At 40.2% G+C, this 19,853-nt stretch overlaps 1 protein-coding gene across 2 annotated transcripts in view; it reads right to left on the bottom strand.

Moving 5' to 3' along the window:
• fbln1 (fibulin 1) overlaps positions 1-19,853 on the bottom strand; it is a 177,559-nt gene that overhangs the window by 113,264 nt on the left and 44,442 nt on the right. For both annotated transcript variants that reach the window (XM_043709279.2, XM_043709278.2), the window contains exons 5-8: positions 15,270-15,335; positions 8,828-8,929; positions 5,718-5,855; positions 2,129-2,266 (exon numbers count right to left, since the gene is read on the bottom strand). In XM_043709279.2, coding sequence (XP_043565214.1) covers positions 2,129-2,266; positions 5,718-5,855; positions 8,828-8,929; positions 15,270-15,335 — 444 coding nt within the window. The remainder of the gene's footprint in view (positions 1-2,128; positions 2,267-5,717; positions 5,856-8,827; positions 8,930-15,269; positions 15,336-19,853) is intronic.

Here is a 19,853-nt window from a genome sequence, read left to right as displayed (position 1 = left end):
GTTGCTGCAAGTGCCGACAATAGGATATAGATAGATTGGAGACTTGGGCACAGAAATGGCAGATGGAGTTTAATCCAGACAAATGCGAAGTGATGCATTTTGGAGGATCAAATTTAGATGTGAATTATACTGTAAGTGGAAGAACCTTTAGGAACACTAACATACAGACGCATCTGGGCGGGCAGGTCCACGGTTCCCTAAAAGTGGCAACACAAGTGGCCAAAGTGATTAAGAAGGCATATAGCATGCTTGCCTTCATTGGCCAGGGCATGTGGTACAAGAGTTGGCAAACCATTTTGCAGCTATATAAAACCCTTGTTAGGCCGCATTGGAGTGCTGTGTACATTTCTGGTTGCCACACTACCAGAAGGACATGAAAGCTTTCAGAGAGTGCAGAGAAGGTTCACCAGGATGTTGCCTAGTCTCGAGGGAATTGGGAAAGGATAGGTTAAAAAAACTAGGATTGTTTTCACTGGAAAGACGGTGGCTGAGAGGAGACCTGATAGGTGTCTACGAAATTAGGAGAGGCATAGATAGCATGAATTAGATTAGATTAGATTCCCTACAGTGTGGAAACAGGTCCTTCGACCCTCACCGACCCTCTGAAGAGCAACCCATCTGGACCCATTCCCTTACATTTATCCCTAACTAATGCACCTGACACTATGGCAATTTAGCATGGCCAAATCACCTAACTGCACATCTTTGGACCATCAGAGGCTTTTCCCCAGGGTTGAGGTTTGAATTACAAGGGGGCACAGGTTCAAGGTGAGAGGGGGAATGTATAAGGGAAATGTATGAGGGAAATATTTCATGCACAGACTGGTAGGAGTTTAGAACACATTGCCAGAAGAGGTGGTGGAAGCAGGCACATTGGCGACATTTCAGAGGCATCTGGATGATTACACGAATAGGGCGGGAATAGAAGGATGTGGACCAAATAAGAGCAGAAGGTTTGTTTTTTAGTTTAGTTAGGGCATGATGATTGGCACAGGCTTGGAGGGCCAAAGGGCCTATTCCTATGCTGTACTTCTCTTTTCTTTTAAATTGTTCTAAAACTTTGAGATATGTGCAGCAAAAAAATGAAAAAGGTTACATCATGAAACCTTTCAAAATGTCAACTAATTTTATAATCTGCAGTTGCTTTTTAGGAACCTACTTTTGCAGGCGAGTGGAATCTTTGTGTGCCAAAGTTAAACAGAAACACAGGAACGAAGAGGGTGAGAAGAATGGGAAATCTGTTATGGGAGTAAGTTTAATGAGCTTTGGAATTTAAACAAAGATATCATGAAGTTTTGTCCTCATCAGAAAGTGCAGCGTGGATTTGAATTGAGCACAGACTCCTAACAAGATCACAGTCTAGCCTCGTAACAACCAAATCAGCAGAAAATAATTTAAAAATGTCTAAACTTTAACGTACATGAAATAACTGCACAGACGCTGGTATCCCGTCACTAAATCGCTCTTTATTTTTACATATGCACAGTACATGGGCTCTGACCTGCCAGTGCCGAGCAAGTCTCTAGAATGAGGAGACTCTCTGAATCTCCTGTTTATATCTGTCAGTCAGGGCTCCCAGGTTAACAAACACAATCAAGGACCTCATAATCAATGAGATCCACTTGGCCCTCGTTCCAATCGCTTCAATACAAATTCCCAATATTACACTGTACTTTGAACAAATCCCGATCAGATATCCCAGAGCTGGCATTCTCATGGAGACAAAACCACTAAGCGAAAATGTTATGAAATCACACTCCCCACAAGAAGTCTCACTCGCTAGGATTACATGTTGGGCATTTGGGAGAATAGTTAGAAAACGTAGAGACTATTAAACAAACAGAAGATCATGAAAAGCATGCATGGCTTCCCAATAAGCACAGTGTCACTTTAGGAGCATGGTTTTGTAAATTCCTTTTGATAGCATTGCACTGAGTATTTGATTATCTACTCGTTACCACTGACATTGAATTCATTAAGCTCTGAGACAAAGGACTTAATTAGCACAGCACTCTTCTTTATGGGAACAACATTAACGATACTCAAAATTCAGTTGATGGAGAAACCATTTGTTGACAAACTACTCCAAAATTGTTCAATACAGAATGTAAATGCTTTTATTTCTTACCAATGCAGTTCCCCAGAGCATCCTGCAGGAATCCAGTTCCACATTGCATTTTTGGCCGGCAGCGAAATGACCCTTGTGTATTCTGACAGACAAAGTTGGATCCACAGTTATGTGTTCCAATCTCACATTCATTGATATCTATCAGATTTCAAATAAAAATAATAAAATTATTCACCTGCTAAAACAAAAAGTTCAATATAGAAGCCAAAGAGTTGATAGACTCAATGAACCAAATTGCTATATGATGGAAGGACATGGACAGAAAAGACATTCAGTGTATCTGCCCCAACCACCCAACAGCAGAGCTGTTCAGCGGTATACCAGTTGATTTGAAATAGCAAAGGACAAAGTTGATATCATAACATAGCATATTGTTTTCATGTTGAATGCTGGAGCAAGCTTGAAGGGCCAAATAGCATACTCTTTCTCCTATTTTGTACATTAATATGCCTAGATTAAATTAGCATTTACCTATTGGCCCATCTGACCAGACAACAGATGGCTGGGGATGTTAAAAATAACAGCATTTTGTTGCTTCAGAAAGAAATACAAATGCCATATTGGAGAAACATCCCAAGAGCAAAGTTACTGGCATTGGCCACTGGAATCACAGGATCAGAAACAGCCATTAATCAACTTGAGACTTCTGACATTCAGTTAGATTATGAGTGAACTGTACTTCAATCATTTTTTATCTTCGTTGAATGCATATCCCTTGATATCCTTGCCAAACAAAACTTATTGATATCAGTCATGAAATATGCAGACTTTTGAAGAGAAAGTTACAAATTGTTGCTTTCCTATTCATTAAAAGTTATTTCCAAATTTCAATCTTGAATGGCTCTAATTTTAAGATTTGTGCCTTGTTCTGCATTCCTCTACCAGAAAAAAAACTATATTCTCTTTATCCATCCATTGAAATATGCCAGTTCATCAATTCAATGAAATACAGGTCAGGTTTCTGCAATCTACCCTTATATTTTAACCTTTTCAGTCCCAGCAACTTTGTGGTGAATCTACATTCCACCCTTCCCAAAATCTACATGGGTGAATTTTCATCTCCTTGGTGCGGTGAGAACAATGTCAAGAAAGATGAGAAATAAGGTGTAAATGAAATTAAAACTCAGAACCTCGATGTCAAAAAAGAGTTTTCCTGTTTGCTCCTTAAGCTTTAGAGAATGACTTCAGAATCTCACTACTGAGTGCAACATCTTACTTCCACATGTTTGTATTCCATTCGTACAACTTGGTTTATTTCTATGTCATTTTCAAATCTGTCCCTTCCTGAGATACTAGACAGTACAAATTCCCAAAATGTAAGACAGATGAGTACCTGGTGGCTGCAGGTCACTGAATGCTGATCTGAGTCATCATGCAATTGTCACTTCATCATGGTGTCCCTACATATTCCCTGAACTCCAGCCTCCTCAACACTCGGCTATATTTAGTCTGTGGATGACATCACAGTCAGTCATAGGGTTGGTCCATTTACATGATGGGGCTTGGCTATTATCAGTCATGCATTTGTTCTTGCCAGAGTCCAGGGATCAGTGTCCTTACTAACAAGGGATTGAGCCAATTTGCCAGGCAAAACAAGTGCAGTCAATCTGGGAATTGCAAGTAAATCATTCAGGAAGATGTGGAGAAATCAGTCTGAGGTCTGGGGTGTGCTCAGTTGGGCTGTCCTGTCAAGTCAATCCTTGGGGATTTGCTCAATAAATGATCTCTTTGACTGGTACTTCCGCAGAATATGGCATCATAGGCAAGGAGGTGGCAACTGGAATGGCTGGACACTTCCGGGGGGTCCTAAGAAGATTCTGTGTATCCTCTGCGTGGCTTCTCCTTCCTGTAAGTGCCTGTTGGCACATCTTTGTCTTTGAGAGGAAGGGATACCTGGAGTCAGGTCAATGTCCCTCATCTCCTCTTGCCTTGTCATTGATCCTGAGCACCAATGGATGGAAGCCTGTAATTCTGAGAGTTGTAGTCCACATGCCTTGGTTAAATGTGTGTGCAGTGGCAGAATCGAGTGGGTAGTGGCTTAGTGGATGTTAGGAAATAGAGAGAAAGTGGTGATTCTAACCCTTTGTGAGTGCAGATGATCATTGACCTTGCTTCTACACTGGCATGTCAGGTTAGGTGTATCTGGTGGGATGATCATTTTCTGCAGGAAGAAAGGACAGCCTTCCTCTCCACCACTTGACAACTCAACACAAATCTCACTTGACAAAGCATTTTTAGCTGAATATTCCACCCAGTGTCTTTCCTAACTTTTGATGGGATGTAGGAGCAAGTGACAGTTTGAGCTGGCCCAGATTCCTTGAGAGTGACAGGCATCTGGCATCAGAACAGCCTGATGATGTGTGATGAAATTCACAATTTAGTTTGGAATTTTGTTAATTTAGTACCCACCCCAACTCCCATCCTATGAGCATTTAGTGGTGGAGAGAATATTTAATTAGGCAGGCAGAGGATGCTTAAGCCTTTCACAATCTTGCCTCTGCCCTGATTGAGTGGCAGAAAGGCACTTGGATCACCTTCTCACTCTACCATCATTGCACTGTCCAGGAGGGTTGCTTGCCAGCTCCAAATGAAGAATTCCTCATTCAAAGACACTCAACGTCTAACCAAGAACTCTGGCATTGAGAAAGTAGGACTGACTAAAACACCAACCCTGGCAAAAACGACCACAAAGAACAAAATGGTTCTCCAGATGGCTCTGTTGTTAAATACATTACTCTATGAAACCAATACAGGCACGACCATGTCAGCTGTGGTTAATACATATGGCTGCAGTAAGCCTGGCTTGGTCAAGAGGTAAGAAAAAGTGTGAAAGAGCTTTTGTTTCTTATGTCAGTTGGTTATCGTAAGAGCACTAGCTTACACAGATAGGACTAGGCTCAATAACAAATTTGTTATCAAATAATTTATCAGTTCTTAATTTCAGCTCATAAATGAAGATTGATCAGGGTGACTACTGCTTCTGGAGTCTAGTTAGGATACAATCTTATTTCTATTCTAGAATATGGAGTTGGGCAGGGGCACAAAATAGATGGTATTGGACCTGTTATACCTAGCGTCTAATATTCAGTTTCACTGCATTCAGTGAAATCAAATAAAGGGATTGTGTTTCACGGGTGGTTGATAGACTGACACCCATCTTATGGCAACAGCAAGAAACATTTCTACCTATTCATATTTTATTCAAAATCATAATATTTCAGTTCTATTTCAGCATGTGAACAGGATTTTTTGATGGAATTGTATCCCATGAACATTCTGGTTTCCAGTGCCAAATAGGTACAGTACATTTATAATGAGCAATGGTGAGATAATGGTGAGTTCTAATGTCAATGCTGTCAGGAAACTTTGATTCCCAAAATATCAGTGCTTCCTACATGTTTGTCAGTGATAAAAATAAACAATTATCTGGTTGATTATTTGCTGCTACTATAATTACACACGTGTCTGTGTATATACATATATATACACAGACACATGCTAGTACACAAGCAATTGCACACACACGGACACATGCCAGCACACGCACACACGTGTTTCGATATTTAATGCACCTCTGTTCAGTACCTACCCTTGCATTGATTGTTTTCAGTCAGTTCATAGCCTGTGCCACAGCCTATCTCACGCAGACATTGATAGGACCCAATAGTGTTGATGCAACGTTGTCCTGCTTGACATGGATGTGGCAATGACAGACACTCATTGATATCTGTATTGAGCAACAAAAACTAGTCAGAATCTTTTCCGTGCTCCCCTAGTAATGGTAACACATGCTGATATATTGACCATAGTTATTGGCAGATGTTCCTTTACCTTGCCTGAGCACCTTAATTTACCCTTTAGCCTTTATAGTGAATGGACTCTGGAGGAAAGGGATATGAGGAATGATAGGCAAACCAGATTCTGTTCTCACTCATTTTCCATAAAAACACATTCTAACAACTTAGCTGATCTAACTTCATGACTAAGAGTGGAGACCTCCAAAGGCTCATATAGGCTGGGGAAATAATTTTTATACTTCCACTATAATGAAGGAAGGTAATTAATCCTTTCCAGGATCTATTATGTTATTCTGGTGAAGATTTTTGATGCATCATAACTCCCGCAATCTCCTTGACTAGAATGTCATTATTTATTCAGTCATTAAAATTCAAGAAGCGACATGGGAAAAGATTTGACACTCTTCTACATTTTGGTCAGAAGCAGCAAAATCATTCTCATAGATGCCTGTTTGAAGCACACATTTCAACATAGACCATAGGAAACGCTATTTTCTCAGAACTTGGGGACTAGATATTGGTTTGAGGTGGCACCAAAATAAGGCAAGAAGACTTACCATGTTAACTAATTCTCCTCTTCCTCCTACTAGTATGGATCTCATCCCCCAATAATTCAACAAAGTAATGAACAGTACAGGGATTTGAAGACCAGCCATTTCATTTGTCTTTCCATATCATTGTTATTGACCTATATGCGTGCACTGAGGTGGTAGTTCTTTATTATTCTCACTGAGAAATGTAAAGATTCCAGGGAATGAGTGAGAGAGTTCAGCAGGGGTTTGAAAGGAAGTGGCTATAAGGATAAAGGATTCACTGTTTGGCGCCTTCCATAAGTCCTTAGATTCTGGAATGGTCCCAGCAGATTGGAAGTGAGGAAATGTAAAACCATTATTCAAGACGTCTGAGAAGCTCTTGGAATTGAGGAGGATTATATCAGAATGCTTGAGGATTTGTTAAAAGACAGAAAACAGAATAGGAATAAAGTTGTAATTTTCAGTTTGTCAAGTTGTTATCAGTGAGGTCCTGCAAGGCTCAGTTTTGTGGACTCAGCTATTTTACGGGACTTTGAAGAGTCTGCAAAGGAATATTGAAAGATTAAGTGAGTGAGCAAGACCATGGAAAGTGGAATAGAATGAGGAGAAATATTGAGCCAGTAACCTTTGCAGAAACAAATAAAGAAACAGAACAGAGATAGGTGGAGGGGTAGACCATACAGGTATTCTGTCACTCAGTACAATCATGATCTGCGGCCTCAATCGCACTTTCCTACTCACTCCCATATTCCTTGATTACCCAAGAAACCAAAATCTGTCCATCTTAGCCTTAAATATAATCAACGACAGAGCATCAGAACCCTGTGGAATAGAGAATTCCAAAGATTCACTATCCTTGGTGTAAAGAAATTTCCCTCAGTGGAGTGGTAAATAATTGACCGCTTATCCTGAGAATATCTCCGTGTCCTATTTTCTCCTGCCAGTGGAAATAATTTCTCAGTGTCTACTCTGTCAAACCCCTTAAGAACATTGCATGTTTCAATTAAGTCACCTCTTATTCTTTTTAACTCCAGAGAATAACAGCCCAATTTACTCAGCTTCTTAATTGGACATTTCTTCCAACCCAAGGACATGCTAGTGAATGAAAGTTAGCCTATAAACAAATCAAGCAATAGGAAAAGCAAATGGTACATTGACCTTTAAGGCCAGTAATTTGAAGTGCAAGTGTAAGGAAGTCTTACTCCAACTGGACAAATTGTTAGTGAGATGACACCTAGAGTACTTTGGACAGTTTTGGTCTCCCAATGAGAGGAAGGATATACTTGCCTTAGAGCATTGCAATAATAGTTCATTAGACTGACTCTTGGAAAGAGATTGTTATCCTATGAGGAGAGATGGAATATGATGAGTGAATACTGTCCAGAGTTGGAAGAATAAAATCTGATTTCAGTATATTGACAGGTTAATTTCAGTGCTAGACAGACTGATACTAGGGTTCATAGTTTATTGAGAAGGATCATATATTGAAGCTCAGATGAGGCAAATTGTTTTACTCAAAGGGTTAAAATGTGTGCAAATCTCTCTATCCCAGAGGTCCATGAATGTTCAGTTGTTGAGTACATTCAGGGTTGAGATCAATATATCTTTGGATTCTAAGGGCATCAAGGAATATAGTGAACAGGAAAGATTAATTGATGTTAAAGATCACCTGCAAGCAGTAAGTGGCACAGCAGGTTTAAGGGGCAAAATTTCCTACATTACTGATATTTCTCATGCTTGTATGTTACTGTAGTTTTTCAAACTGTTCCTCAGCTAGGTATGCTCAACGTTCTTTGAGAATGCTTTGCTGAGATATTTTTAAACAGCAGTCCCAGAAAATAATCAAGCCTTAGTTTAATTTGTTGTCAACATGTTTTTGAACTTGATTTGCCTTGATCAGAAATAGAGATGGTCTCATGATATTACTTCTTCCGAACTCATTTATAGATCAAAGTAAAAGGGAACAGAAATACCAGGAACAATTACTGTATGCAGTCTTTATACCAATGACCATAAAGTCATAAAAACATACAGTTCAGGAAACCATTTGATGCATTGTGCCTACACTGATTCTTTGAAACAGCACAATCCTTAATATTAGTGATTTATGGAACTTAACAGGTAAAGCATTTCAGGTCCTGACAAATCCAAGTGAAAAGATTTCTCCTCATATCCCCTCCAGATCTCTTTTTAAGCTCTTAAATCCATGCTGTCATTATTGACAGTTTAATCATTTTATTTTACTTTAGTCGCATGCAAGTTTTGTCGTTTGGCCTTAATTTCTTGCAATCCACTTTCTCCTTGATGATTGCATTATACTTATTTAAGAGAGAGAGATGTTGGAAGTAGAAAAAATCAACTGCCAGTACCTTCACACGTGACATTATCACTCCTCAGCTTGTAGCCATCAAAGCAAGAACAGTCAACACTGGTCACTGTGTCAGTGCACCGCTGTTGGCAGGGTCCGCCACCTGTAAGGAAAATAACGGAAGAAAATAAATGATTCAGAAACAAATAATCTTTCCTCAGGTGTCACACTTGCTCTTTATTCAATTCACACAATAGCTTGCAACATCAGACTCCACTTTCCCCTAAACATTTGGGCAATTTGACAACATCAACATAGAAATGCAATATGCTGTCTTTTTAGACTAAGGCTGTGCACAAAACACTTGGAGATGCAGGCCAAAACTTTTGACACCATAGCACTCAGTTTTTCAATCCACAAAGGGAGTTGTTTTGCCTTCGAAATGGCATTATCACACAATTCTAGTGTTAACCATTTAGGTACCATTTTAGAGAGGATTTGTACAGCATCACCAAAGTATGAGCCAGAGGTTTGAAGAATGGGCAAGTCATGTTGTCAATCAGTATTTGAGACTGGTTTGTCAATAATGCTGCCACTTCTGAGCTCAACACTCCAGCTACGATTCTTTCTCAAGCTTACACAGCTGAATATGTGTTCAGCAACAGGAAGGATTCACCTAAAGGCACCATTTATAACTTTGAATTCAGCTGCTGATCGATTTCTACTGACTCTAACTGTGACTATAGATGGATTTGATGGCTTCCATGTTCAAAATTGGTAAAACTAACAAGGTCTGGTGTGTGACATGCTGAAGGGCTTTCTTCTGAAGTGCATAAATCACTAGCTCCCAATTAGTTTGCATCTCCCTTGGACTATATTATGGCAAGGAGATTGATCTGACATTACACAATGAGAGCAATAATTAAATTAGCAATTCTCCAAACTGAATCTCGGTGAGGAACAACTGAAGCAGGCATTGTATGCAATACCTTCCAGTTTCCTATTACTTCCTGCATCAGAGACAACCAAGAGGTTCTGTATCATAAGATAATTTATAAGTGTCATTCTTTTTTTGAAAACAAAAACACAAATGGTTGACAATGAGACTTTGAAAGAATTTCAGGCTTTCATAATTCAGGCACTATACATAAACAATGGAATGCAATGCAACCAATAGTATTGCTCCATCAAGGACAATTTGGTACATCACAAAACACAATGAAGCATGCAGAGGAATGACCAGCACACTGGCAGAGCCTTTGTGCTTTAGTTTTAGGGCATCCCTTTGTGCCATTTGCATCTGTGCCACAAGAACAAACTAGAAGATGGTGACTAGATGGTCTTTTATTTGAATACCTCATGGTTCTATGCTGCATGGGCGGCTTGGATTGCTGAGAAATTGCCTCTGTCTTTAATATTCTCATCAAGTAGTAAAGAGCAATGACTTCCTAATTCTAGCACTGGAAGACATCACACCAGCACTGGCATTAACAAAGGCTTTCAGAAATGTTGATGTCAGAAATGGCTACCAGTACAACCATTTCTGCTAGGACAGAACTGAATTCTAAAGAATCATATCAGACTTGAAATGTTAATTGTTTCTCTCTTTACTGATGCTGCCAGATCTTTTCAGTTTTTCCAGCATTTTTTGTTTGCATTTCAGTCCAATCTTTGACTGATACAAATACCTGCCTCTATCTCTTCACCTTGAAATGAGATTTCCTGAAAAAGAGTTATACCCGAAATGTTGACTTCCCCACTTCCTCATGCAGCCAGGCTTGCTGTGTTCTTCAAGCCTCCTGCTTGTCTACCCAGGATGTTTTCAGCAGAATGTAGGCCAGACATGCAGAGGATGTAAAAGAGCAGTTGGCATTGTCAATAAGATCTGTATCTATCGTATAGATGAGAAAGATGATGACCCCATCTGCATTAACCACCAGCCATCTTCCTTTGAGCTGGGTGTAACTTCATCCATTGGAGAAGTTTCCCCTGATTCCCATTGATTTCAATTTTGCTGGGACTTCTTGACACCACACACTTGGTCAAATATTATCTTTATGTCCAGAGCAGACACTCTCACCAGAGCTCAAGTTCAACACTTTTGTCCATGTTTGGACTGACGTTGTGTTGATGTCAGCAGCTGAATGGTACCCAAACTGAGCATTGGTAAGCAGATTATTGTTGTAAATTTGTCATTGCCGAGGATAATTCTTCACTTGACTGATGTTCAAGTGTACTTGGCTGGGTTGGATTTATTCTGGTGAGAAGAAAGCTGCTACTTGCAAGGAGAAAAGTGTATCGCTTTTTATTGCTACTCCCCTAGAGTTCCTATTCCTGCATTTTAGAACATGAATGCAGCAACTAGGATCAGAACAATGTCTTTGAGAGCTGGAAGCTTTGATTGAGAGATTGCAGTATCTCTGTAAACAGGAGGGTTTGTGGTTGGTGTGGTGTTCTATGTAATGGAGAAAGTGACGACTGAAGAAATATTGGGCAAATGAAAGCTTAGTTTAAAAAAACTACAGTCACAAATTGGCTAAATTGATCATTTAAAAGAGCTTGGTCCTTCTTGCTGTTTCTTTATTGCAGTAAGATACAATCTCTTATTCTCATTAACATGTTGTAAACTTTTTTTTCTTTCTGTCATAGTGGTATTTCTCCTCTACTACCAACTAGGTGTCCTCTTCATGATCTGTTCAAAAGTCCATTTCTTGCAACATGCTTCATTTGAGCAATGCTTTCATTCACAGCAACAAGAGTCTTTGCTGAATGTTTATTGATAGGTTCCAAAAGCACTGCTGGATTTGGAGAAGAAAGAATAATTCTTGAAGCACAAGCAAGGCTTGTGTGACTTTGCCTCACACGTAAACTAGACATCATCCTTGTCTCAGGACCTACTACAAACTATTACACAACCTTATCTCTATTAACTCCCTGCATTATGGATAGAGCTATCTGGTTATGGGAGCCACTTCTGATGCACATTTTGCTATTAGTACCAAATTGGGACCGAGTTGGCAGTATAACACATGAAGTTATACAAGATGGTAAATTCAAGTCAATCATAGGAAATAGGAAAGTGTTTGAAGGCTAGAAATGACAGAACATGTCAGATAACCAGTTTTTCAAATATTCTTCTCACAATCTACAGGAAGTGTTTGCAGAATCTCCCAACATTTGAAAACAAATTTACGTTTTGGATAAACTTAAACTTTAGAGAGTTAACATTCTTAGAATGAAAAATAGCCATTGACATAAAATAAATAACTGCGCTTTTTGGAGGTAGCTTTAAAAGTGGAGGATATGGACATAATAGTTAGGTTTATCAGAGAGACTAATCAGTCTGATTTTACATCTTATGGAAGTGAATGAGGTTTTAGTGAGTTAAAATCAAGCCTTTTGAGGTTAACATATCAATATAGGATAAGAGACAAAGGGTGGAGACAAAAGTTGGCAGCTCGCTCCTGATTAGATTTGTGAGAAGTATAAAGGAACTGCGATGAGCTTCAGAAGATCAATGGGGTAACACAATTATATGGTCCAAGTATAGAAGCATTGATTTTTTTCTGCCAGTAGATGTCAGTAAATAACAATGAGGTTTTGAAAAGAAGTATAAAAGATTCATGTGTGTGTGGTATAATTCCTCATGAAGATTAAATGTGTATGTTTATTATGGTTAAATTGTGTATGTATTATAAAAAATGCAGATTGTAATGAAAGAGGCTTTTCATCCATGTAACAAGAAATCTTATTCCAGGAAGGTCAGCATAACCTACTTGAATTGTCAATAAGGCAGAGGGTGAGGGCTCAAAGCAGAGTTTCACATGGTAAGCTAATCGTGAACTATGAAGACTGTTGTTACCAAAGTAAATGGAGAAGCTATTCTTTGATAGCAACATTCCACAAACAGCACTGAAATAAATAGTAAATTACTTGTTTTTTGTTGGTGTGAGCTGAATAGAGGAAAGTTGACCAGGCTCCAGTGAGAATTCCTTCCTCAGACAGCAACACAGTCACAGATAGACATTCACAGTACAAAAAGAGGCTCCTTGGCCTGAATTTTGCAGTTAGGAGCAAAAGAACAGTGCTCACCATTCACCTTACTGACAGTCATCCATAAAGTTTCACAGTCCTTTAAATCGAGACTTGCTGTCATGCACAGTCTGAGCTCGTATGACGCACTGTACAGGATGTCTGTGAGCAGGCATAACACACTGAGGCTCTTCAAACACTAAAATTCCCACTGAGACACAGAAGGCTGAATTTTTACTTTGCTTACAAACTACAACTGAAGATGGTCTGAATGGCACAGAGACCCCAGCACCAGTCAGTTTTCCATCCCAGATAATCAGCAAAACTTTGGGTGGATTAGGGGAGGGGTTGACAGTCACAGAGAGGCACCATTGACTAATCAAGAGGAGGAAGTGAGTCAATTAGGGCAAGTTAGCAGGTGGGTTTAATCATGTTGACTGCCATTCCCATAGTTTTGGGTTGGGTGGAGGGAGAGGGGATGAGGTAAAAAGATAACTCATTGGGGGAGCTGTTGGAGTGAGCTGGGACAGAGGTTAAGAGCCTATTGCTGGGGAGGGACATTGGAATTGGAGTGAAACAGTTATTAGGGTCCGAGGTGTGGAAGATTCTAGGCTTGGTGGAAGAGAGGTCAGAGATCTCGTGGGGATTTGGAGCCATGTGGGTGGTGGCTTGGATCAGAGACTTTATGGGAAAGGTTGGGAGGGGTTCCCTATTGTGTGGGTTCCTTAGGCAGGCAAATAGGAAGGTGTAAAGGCCTCCTGTAGGAGCCATCTAATCTTGAACTGGGTAGAACTGCTGGGTTCTCCATGGCTTAGGAAAGCTAACCAACCAGTGAAAATTTAAAAACTGAAAAGTAATTAAGTTCTCATCCTCATTATCAATTGAAGTACCAACACAGCTTCTCGGAGCAGGCTGGCTCCACAACCATGTTCAAAGCCAAAAGGTGGGTTAACAGCTAGGTTTGGTCAGAATCTGATCTTTAACACTTGACCCAAATCCATTCAGCCGCTTTAGGTTAAAATTCTTTAGCCTTTAGGAAGTATAAAGCAGAATTATAAATTAGATTTAAATTGTATAGAAATCAGAATAAACAAAGAGAAAGGGTGGGAATAAAAGAGAAAGCTAGAAGAAAGAAAGATAGAACAGACAGAAACAGCAAAAATAGTAGTATCATTTAGTTTTAAAATCTCCAATGCTTCTGTAATTCTGAAGGATTGAGATGTCACCTGCAAAATAAATGTTCATTTAACTTCTCATTTAACTTCTCGTTTGGCAATAATTAACTATTAATACAAAAGCAAGATAATACAGGTGCTGGGAGTCTGAACTAAGAGCAAAAACAGCATCTGTAAAAAGAAAGAGTTAATTTGTCAAAGTGATGATTTTACATCAGAACTGAAGAGAAATAGAAGAGTATTTAGGCCAATTCAAACAGCCCAAAAAGAACCAAGGAGGAGATTGGTGATAGGGTGGAGAGAGACATTAAACATTTATTACCATATTATTAAATATTCAGATACTTTTGAATGCACCAGGCTTAACCTTTAGTCTTTAGTGCACAATTAACTTGGGTTCAAGCCATTGCAGGCCTTTCACTGCCAAGTCTATTGCAGAGGACAGCTACAGTACACCCTGTGAATAGCAAGACACACTGACAGCAACTCTGGACTTCTACATTTAAATATGCTGTGTAGACGCCAGAAGTTCATGTTGCTCCATAATAATGGTATGCATTAACAACCTCATTAATGCAAAATCTAGGTCACTGTGTGTGTGCCAGCTTTGTTTCAGCAATCCATAACAAATTTCACAGCCCTGCCCTCTCCCCATGGCATTGCAGACTTCTCCATTTCAAATATTTACTTGATTTTCCTTAAAAAGGCATAACCATCTCTATTCATTCACTCTTAATTCATTCCATCCCAAAAATAATCATCTATATAAAGTAATTAATCATAATCTCTCTTTGTTCTCAGTAATAGTTCTCTAGGAATTTCAATCGAACAGAAGATCAGTGAGTATAACAAACAGCCACCTATTCTGAACGATTACTAAAAATAACTCTAGGCATGGTGTATTAATTACTGACTCAATTCACCTTCCCTTATTTGAAATATTTGGAGCTATTGTAGAATTACAATCATGTTCTGAGGGTTGGTGCCCAAAGTCCACAGCTATTCCCACTATAATGATGGCTCATGAGAAAATGCATACGACAGGGATGAGGGAATTAATTAACTATGTAATCATCCATTACAAAGGTTCCATTGTGCCTCCTTTAAGACAGTTGTTTCATAAAATATTGTGGAAATTTGTGGCAGTGGCTGGCTTTAAGTGTACAGCACAAAATAAAGCTTTGACCTTTCAAAAAATATATTTCTTCATAATACAACAAAGAAAAGTGTTGAGCGGCTATGAAAGAAAGAAGAGTCCAAGTCTCGCTGAGTGGGTATAACAGTGATCCTCCATACCTCTGCATCGATCATTCAGGAATGGATCCTCCAGCTCAAGTAATGGTTTTCTGAGTTGGGAACTACCTGTCAAAGAAAGAAATGGGCAGTGTTCATGAAAATGCACTACACACATCAAAGAAACTTGGATCGTAAACTGATTTCAGTTGACTTGTCATTTTACCATCTCGCAAACTTGGTATATTGAGAAATTATAAGTCAAAACACTTAACAGCAGTAAGATTAGATTAGTTACAATGTGGAAACAGGCCCTTCAGCCCAACAAGTCCACACCGACCCTCTGAAGAGCAACCCACCCAGACCCATTCCCCTATGCCTAACACTACGGGCAATTTAGCATGGCCAATTCACCTAACCTGCACATCTTTGGACTGTGGGAGGAAACCCATACAGACACGGGGAGAATGTGCAAATTCCACACAGACAGTCCCCTGAGGTGGGAATTGAACCCAGGTCTCCGTCACTGTGAGGCAGCAGTGCTAACCAGTGTGCCACCATAAGTTGGATGAAAAATGTATGATTGTGAATTTCATTGGATGACTTCGCTAAGTATCCTGTTATAATCAAAAAAATACATGAACAAGATTTTTCTAAAAAATATAAGCAGAATAACAATCTGAAACTGAAAGAAATGAACACTTGACCCCAGATTGTGAAATAATTCATTGAAATTATACAAGAAAGGATTCCAGAAGGGATTTATTTCAGTTACTGAATGTCAGCATATGTTCCCATCAGTGTGCAGTTTTGTGGTTTGCAAGACCATGTCAGAGGGCAGCTAAAAATCAACCAATTATTGTGGGTTGAGACTCACACTGAGGCTATACTAAGCAAGGACAGCAGATTCTCTTCCCAAAACGACAGTAGTTAGACAGGTTTTTACCACAACCTTTTGCGTCGTGATCATCATTATTGAAATTATATTTTCTTGAAATTTCTAATTTGTTTAATTATTCTCGATTTTTTAATTAATGGAAATAAATTCTTCAGCTGCTACAGTGAGATTTAAACTCTCGGATATACATAAACGTTGTAGCACTCCAGACGGGGTGTTCTGTATTGGATCATGTGGAAATGCCAAGACATCTTGTTCAGACAGAATTACCCAGGAAAATGAAAATTCCAAAAATTGCTCTATATCTGGAACCCTCTGAAAGTGTCCCTATTAGTCAGAGAAGTTGGAGGATTCCTACTCACTTCAGCTTAATAGTTATCCAGGAAAAGTTAGAGGCTTAGAAACTGAACCTACTTCCTGAGTACTGTTAAACCAAACCCTAATTCATCATTGACCACACCTCTTCCCAACCACAATCACAACACCCAGCCCCCAGCCTGCGATGCTGCCAAACCCAACAATCACACTCTCCAAACTAATCCAATGTCACTGGACCAGCACACTCCTCCTGATCCAACCTCATCCACTGGATCCAGCAAATCCCTATCAACCCAATCCCATTAGATCTAGCACCGACCCATGAAGTGATCTGACCCTACTGCACCCGGCACTTGCCCCTCCTTAACATAATCCCCATGTACCAGGTGACCACCATCCCGAACCAATCCCAATAAACCAGGCAACTCCCCACTGCCCCAAACTCAATGATTCAGATGACACCTCCCTGACCGAGTCCAAGTAAACCATGTAACCCCCCCAATCCAGCCCATTAAATCAGATGACACCCACTGACTCAATCCCAATGGATCATGCAACTGACCCCCAATTCCAATGTACCAGGCAATGCCTCAAGACCCAAACCCATCCCAATGGACAAGCCAGCTCCCACCCGCCCAACCCCAATGGACAAGGCAACCCTACCCACCGACCAACCCCAATGCACAAGACAATCCTCCCCACCAATCCAACCCCAATGGACAAGGCAACTGACCCAACCCCAAAGGTCAAGGCAACCCCCCTTCCCACAAACCCAACCCCAATGGAGAAGGCAAACCTTCCCACTGACCCAACCCCAATGGACAAGGCAACCCTTCCCATCAACCCAACCCCAAAGGACAAGGCAACCCCCCCTTCCCACTAACCCAACCCTAATGGACAAGGCAACCCCCCCCCCCCCCCCACCAACCTAACCCCAATGGACAAGGCAATCTCACTTCCCACTAACCCAACCCCAATGGACAAGGCTAGCTCGATCTTCTCACTGACCATAAATGGAAATACACACCATTGCTGGGATATACTGGCATCCCTGGCAATGGTGCAATTTTTAAAAGGTCATTGTGCCTTTTAATTGATTGCCAGTCAAGTGCTAGCAATCCTGAGCTACCCTGCTTAGTTGCACACAAATTGCCCCAGGTATCACAGACAGCAAGAAACTGGCATCCTACTTTGAAGACAGGACTTGAATGTCCTTGTGGACAGAGAATGCAGATGGGGCCTGACCTCTTCTCACATGACCAGCAGAAGAGGCCACAATGCCATACCAGTCTGGTTCAATTTTGCTACCTCGGTCAGTCAGGTGTCCTCAGTATCAAGCAAGGAGGAAAGAAAGTCAATGACCTTATGCACTCCACCAGGGTAAATGTCATTATCTTCTCTCTGCTACTGTACCCACTTCCCACAAAGCTCTAGCATAACATCTTCCTTAACTTGCTCTCCCCCACTCCAATCCCCAGCACTACTACTGTCACACAGCCTTTGAGTTGCCTACATCACTCAATCAAGCATTTGTGTTGTGGTAAACCCATAGTGCTATCAAATAGGGCTCCAGGATTTGATCCATATTACAGCAAGTCTATTCTCAAAAGCTCACAAAACGTTTTTCTCAGCATCTTTCGCATTGTTAATAGTAATTGCATCCCTAACCAATGGCCATTTGGATACAGAACTGGCTCAAAGGTAGAAGACAGATGGTGGTGCTGAAGAGTTGTTTTTCAGACTGGGGGCCTGTGGCTAGGTGCCACAAGGATCGGTGCTGGGTGCACTATTTTTCATCATTTATATAAATGATTTGGATGTGAACAGAGGAGGTATAGTTAGTAAGCTTGTAGATGACACCAAAATTGGAGGTGTAGTGGACAGTGAAGAAGGTTACCTCATAGTACAATGGGATCTTGATCAGATGGGCCAATGGGCTGAGGAGTGGTAGATGGAGTTTAATTTAGATAAATGTAAGGTACTGCATTTTGGAAAGGGAAATCAGAGCAGGACTTGTGCACTTAATGGTAAAGTCCTGGGGAGTGTTGCTGAACAAAGAGACCTTGGAGTGCAGGTTCATAGTTCTTTGAAAGTAGAGTCACAGGCACATAGGATAGTGAAGAAGGCATTTAGTATGCTTTCCTTTATTGGTCAAAGCACTGAGTGTAGGAGTCAGGAGGTCATGTTACGGCTGTACAGGACATTGGTAAGACCACTTTGGGATTTTGCATGCAGTTTTGGTCTCCTTCCTATCGAAAGAATGTTTTGAAACTTGAAAGGGTTCAGAAAAGATTTACAAGGATGTTGCCAGGGTTGGAAGATTTGAGTTATAGGGAGAGGCTAAATAGGCTGGGGTTTTCCCTGGAGCATCGGAAGCTGAGTTTATAAAGTCATGAGGGGCATAGATAGGATAAATATACGAGGTCTTTTCTTTGGGATGGGGGAATCCAGAACTAGAGGGTATAGGTTTAAGATGAGAGATAAAAGATATAAAAGGGACAACGTTTTCACGCAGAGGGTGGTGCATGTATTGAATGAGCTGCCAGAGGAAGTAGTGGAGGCTGGTACAATTACAGCATTTAAAATGCATCTGAGTGGGTATATGAATAGGAAGGGTTTAGAGGGATATGGGCCAAATGCTGGCAGGTGGGACGAGATTGGGTTGGGATATCTGGTCGGCATGGATGAGTTGGATCGAAGGGTCTGTTCCCATGCTGGACATCTCTATGATTCTATGACTGTAAAATCCAGGACAATCGAAATAGATTGCACTTAAAGATAGCAAAAGGCTTTTTTAGTGACTTCTGATATTTTTGCCACTGGCTGTACGTTTGACAGATCATTTCAATCTATTTATCCAACCCATAAAATATACTTCCAAGGATTCTGTCACATATTATTATACATCAGACTTCTCCGTGTCAAAAGAAAAGCCTACTGGCAAAAAGTATATTACTTTAATACGCAGGTTTTTTTAGTAATCATTACTCAAAGAGAAAGTACAGACAGCAAGACTCCTTCTTCAAGAGAAACCTTGTCTGGGAATTTCAGTTGTGAGGTTGTGAAATTCAGCCCTGGGCCATTCTCACATATTTGCTGCTACCAGTTAGAAGGGATGGAGTAAATGATCTAACTGAGAGAAATGGAAAGAGCAAATTGGAAAGAGGAAGATTTATCCTGACCAAAAGATAAATGCATTTTTATTTTGGTTCTGGCATCATAGAAACAGACTGTGAGAGAGATTATTTCATGGCAGTAATTTGAAGGTGCACAACCTGTGCCAGAGATTGTAACTTTTATTAATACAAAGTCATTTCACAATGGAGCCTAAAATTAACATTTCATTGTGCATCACTTGTGATCATTTGAGAATTTGAAAACTCACATACTATTTCGATGGAAGTTTCTTTTGTTAAGAAGGCATTAAGAAA

This window comes from Chiloscyllium plagiosum, unplaced genomic scaffold, assembly GCF_037043375.1.
Source record: "Chiloscyllium plagiosum isolate Xiang-an unplaced genomic scaffold, Cpla_swu_hap1 HiC_scaffold_19, whole genome shotgun sequence".
Taxonomy (NCBI): domain Eukaryota; kingdom Metazoa; phylum Chordata; class Chondrichthyes; order Orectolobiformes; family Hemiscylliidae; genus Chiloscyllium; species Chiloscyllium plagiosum.
Note: the sequence above shows the minus strand (reverse complement) of the source record. Positions and strands in the feature narration are given on the sequence as shown.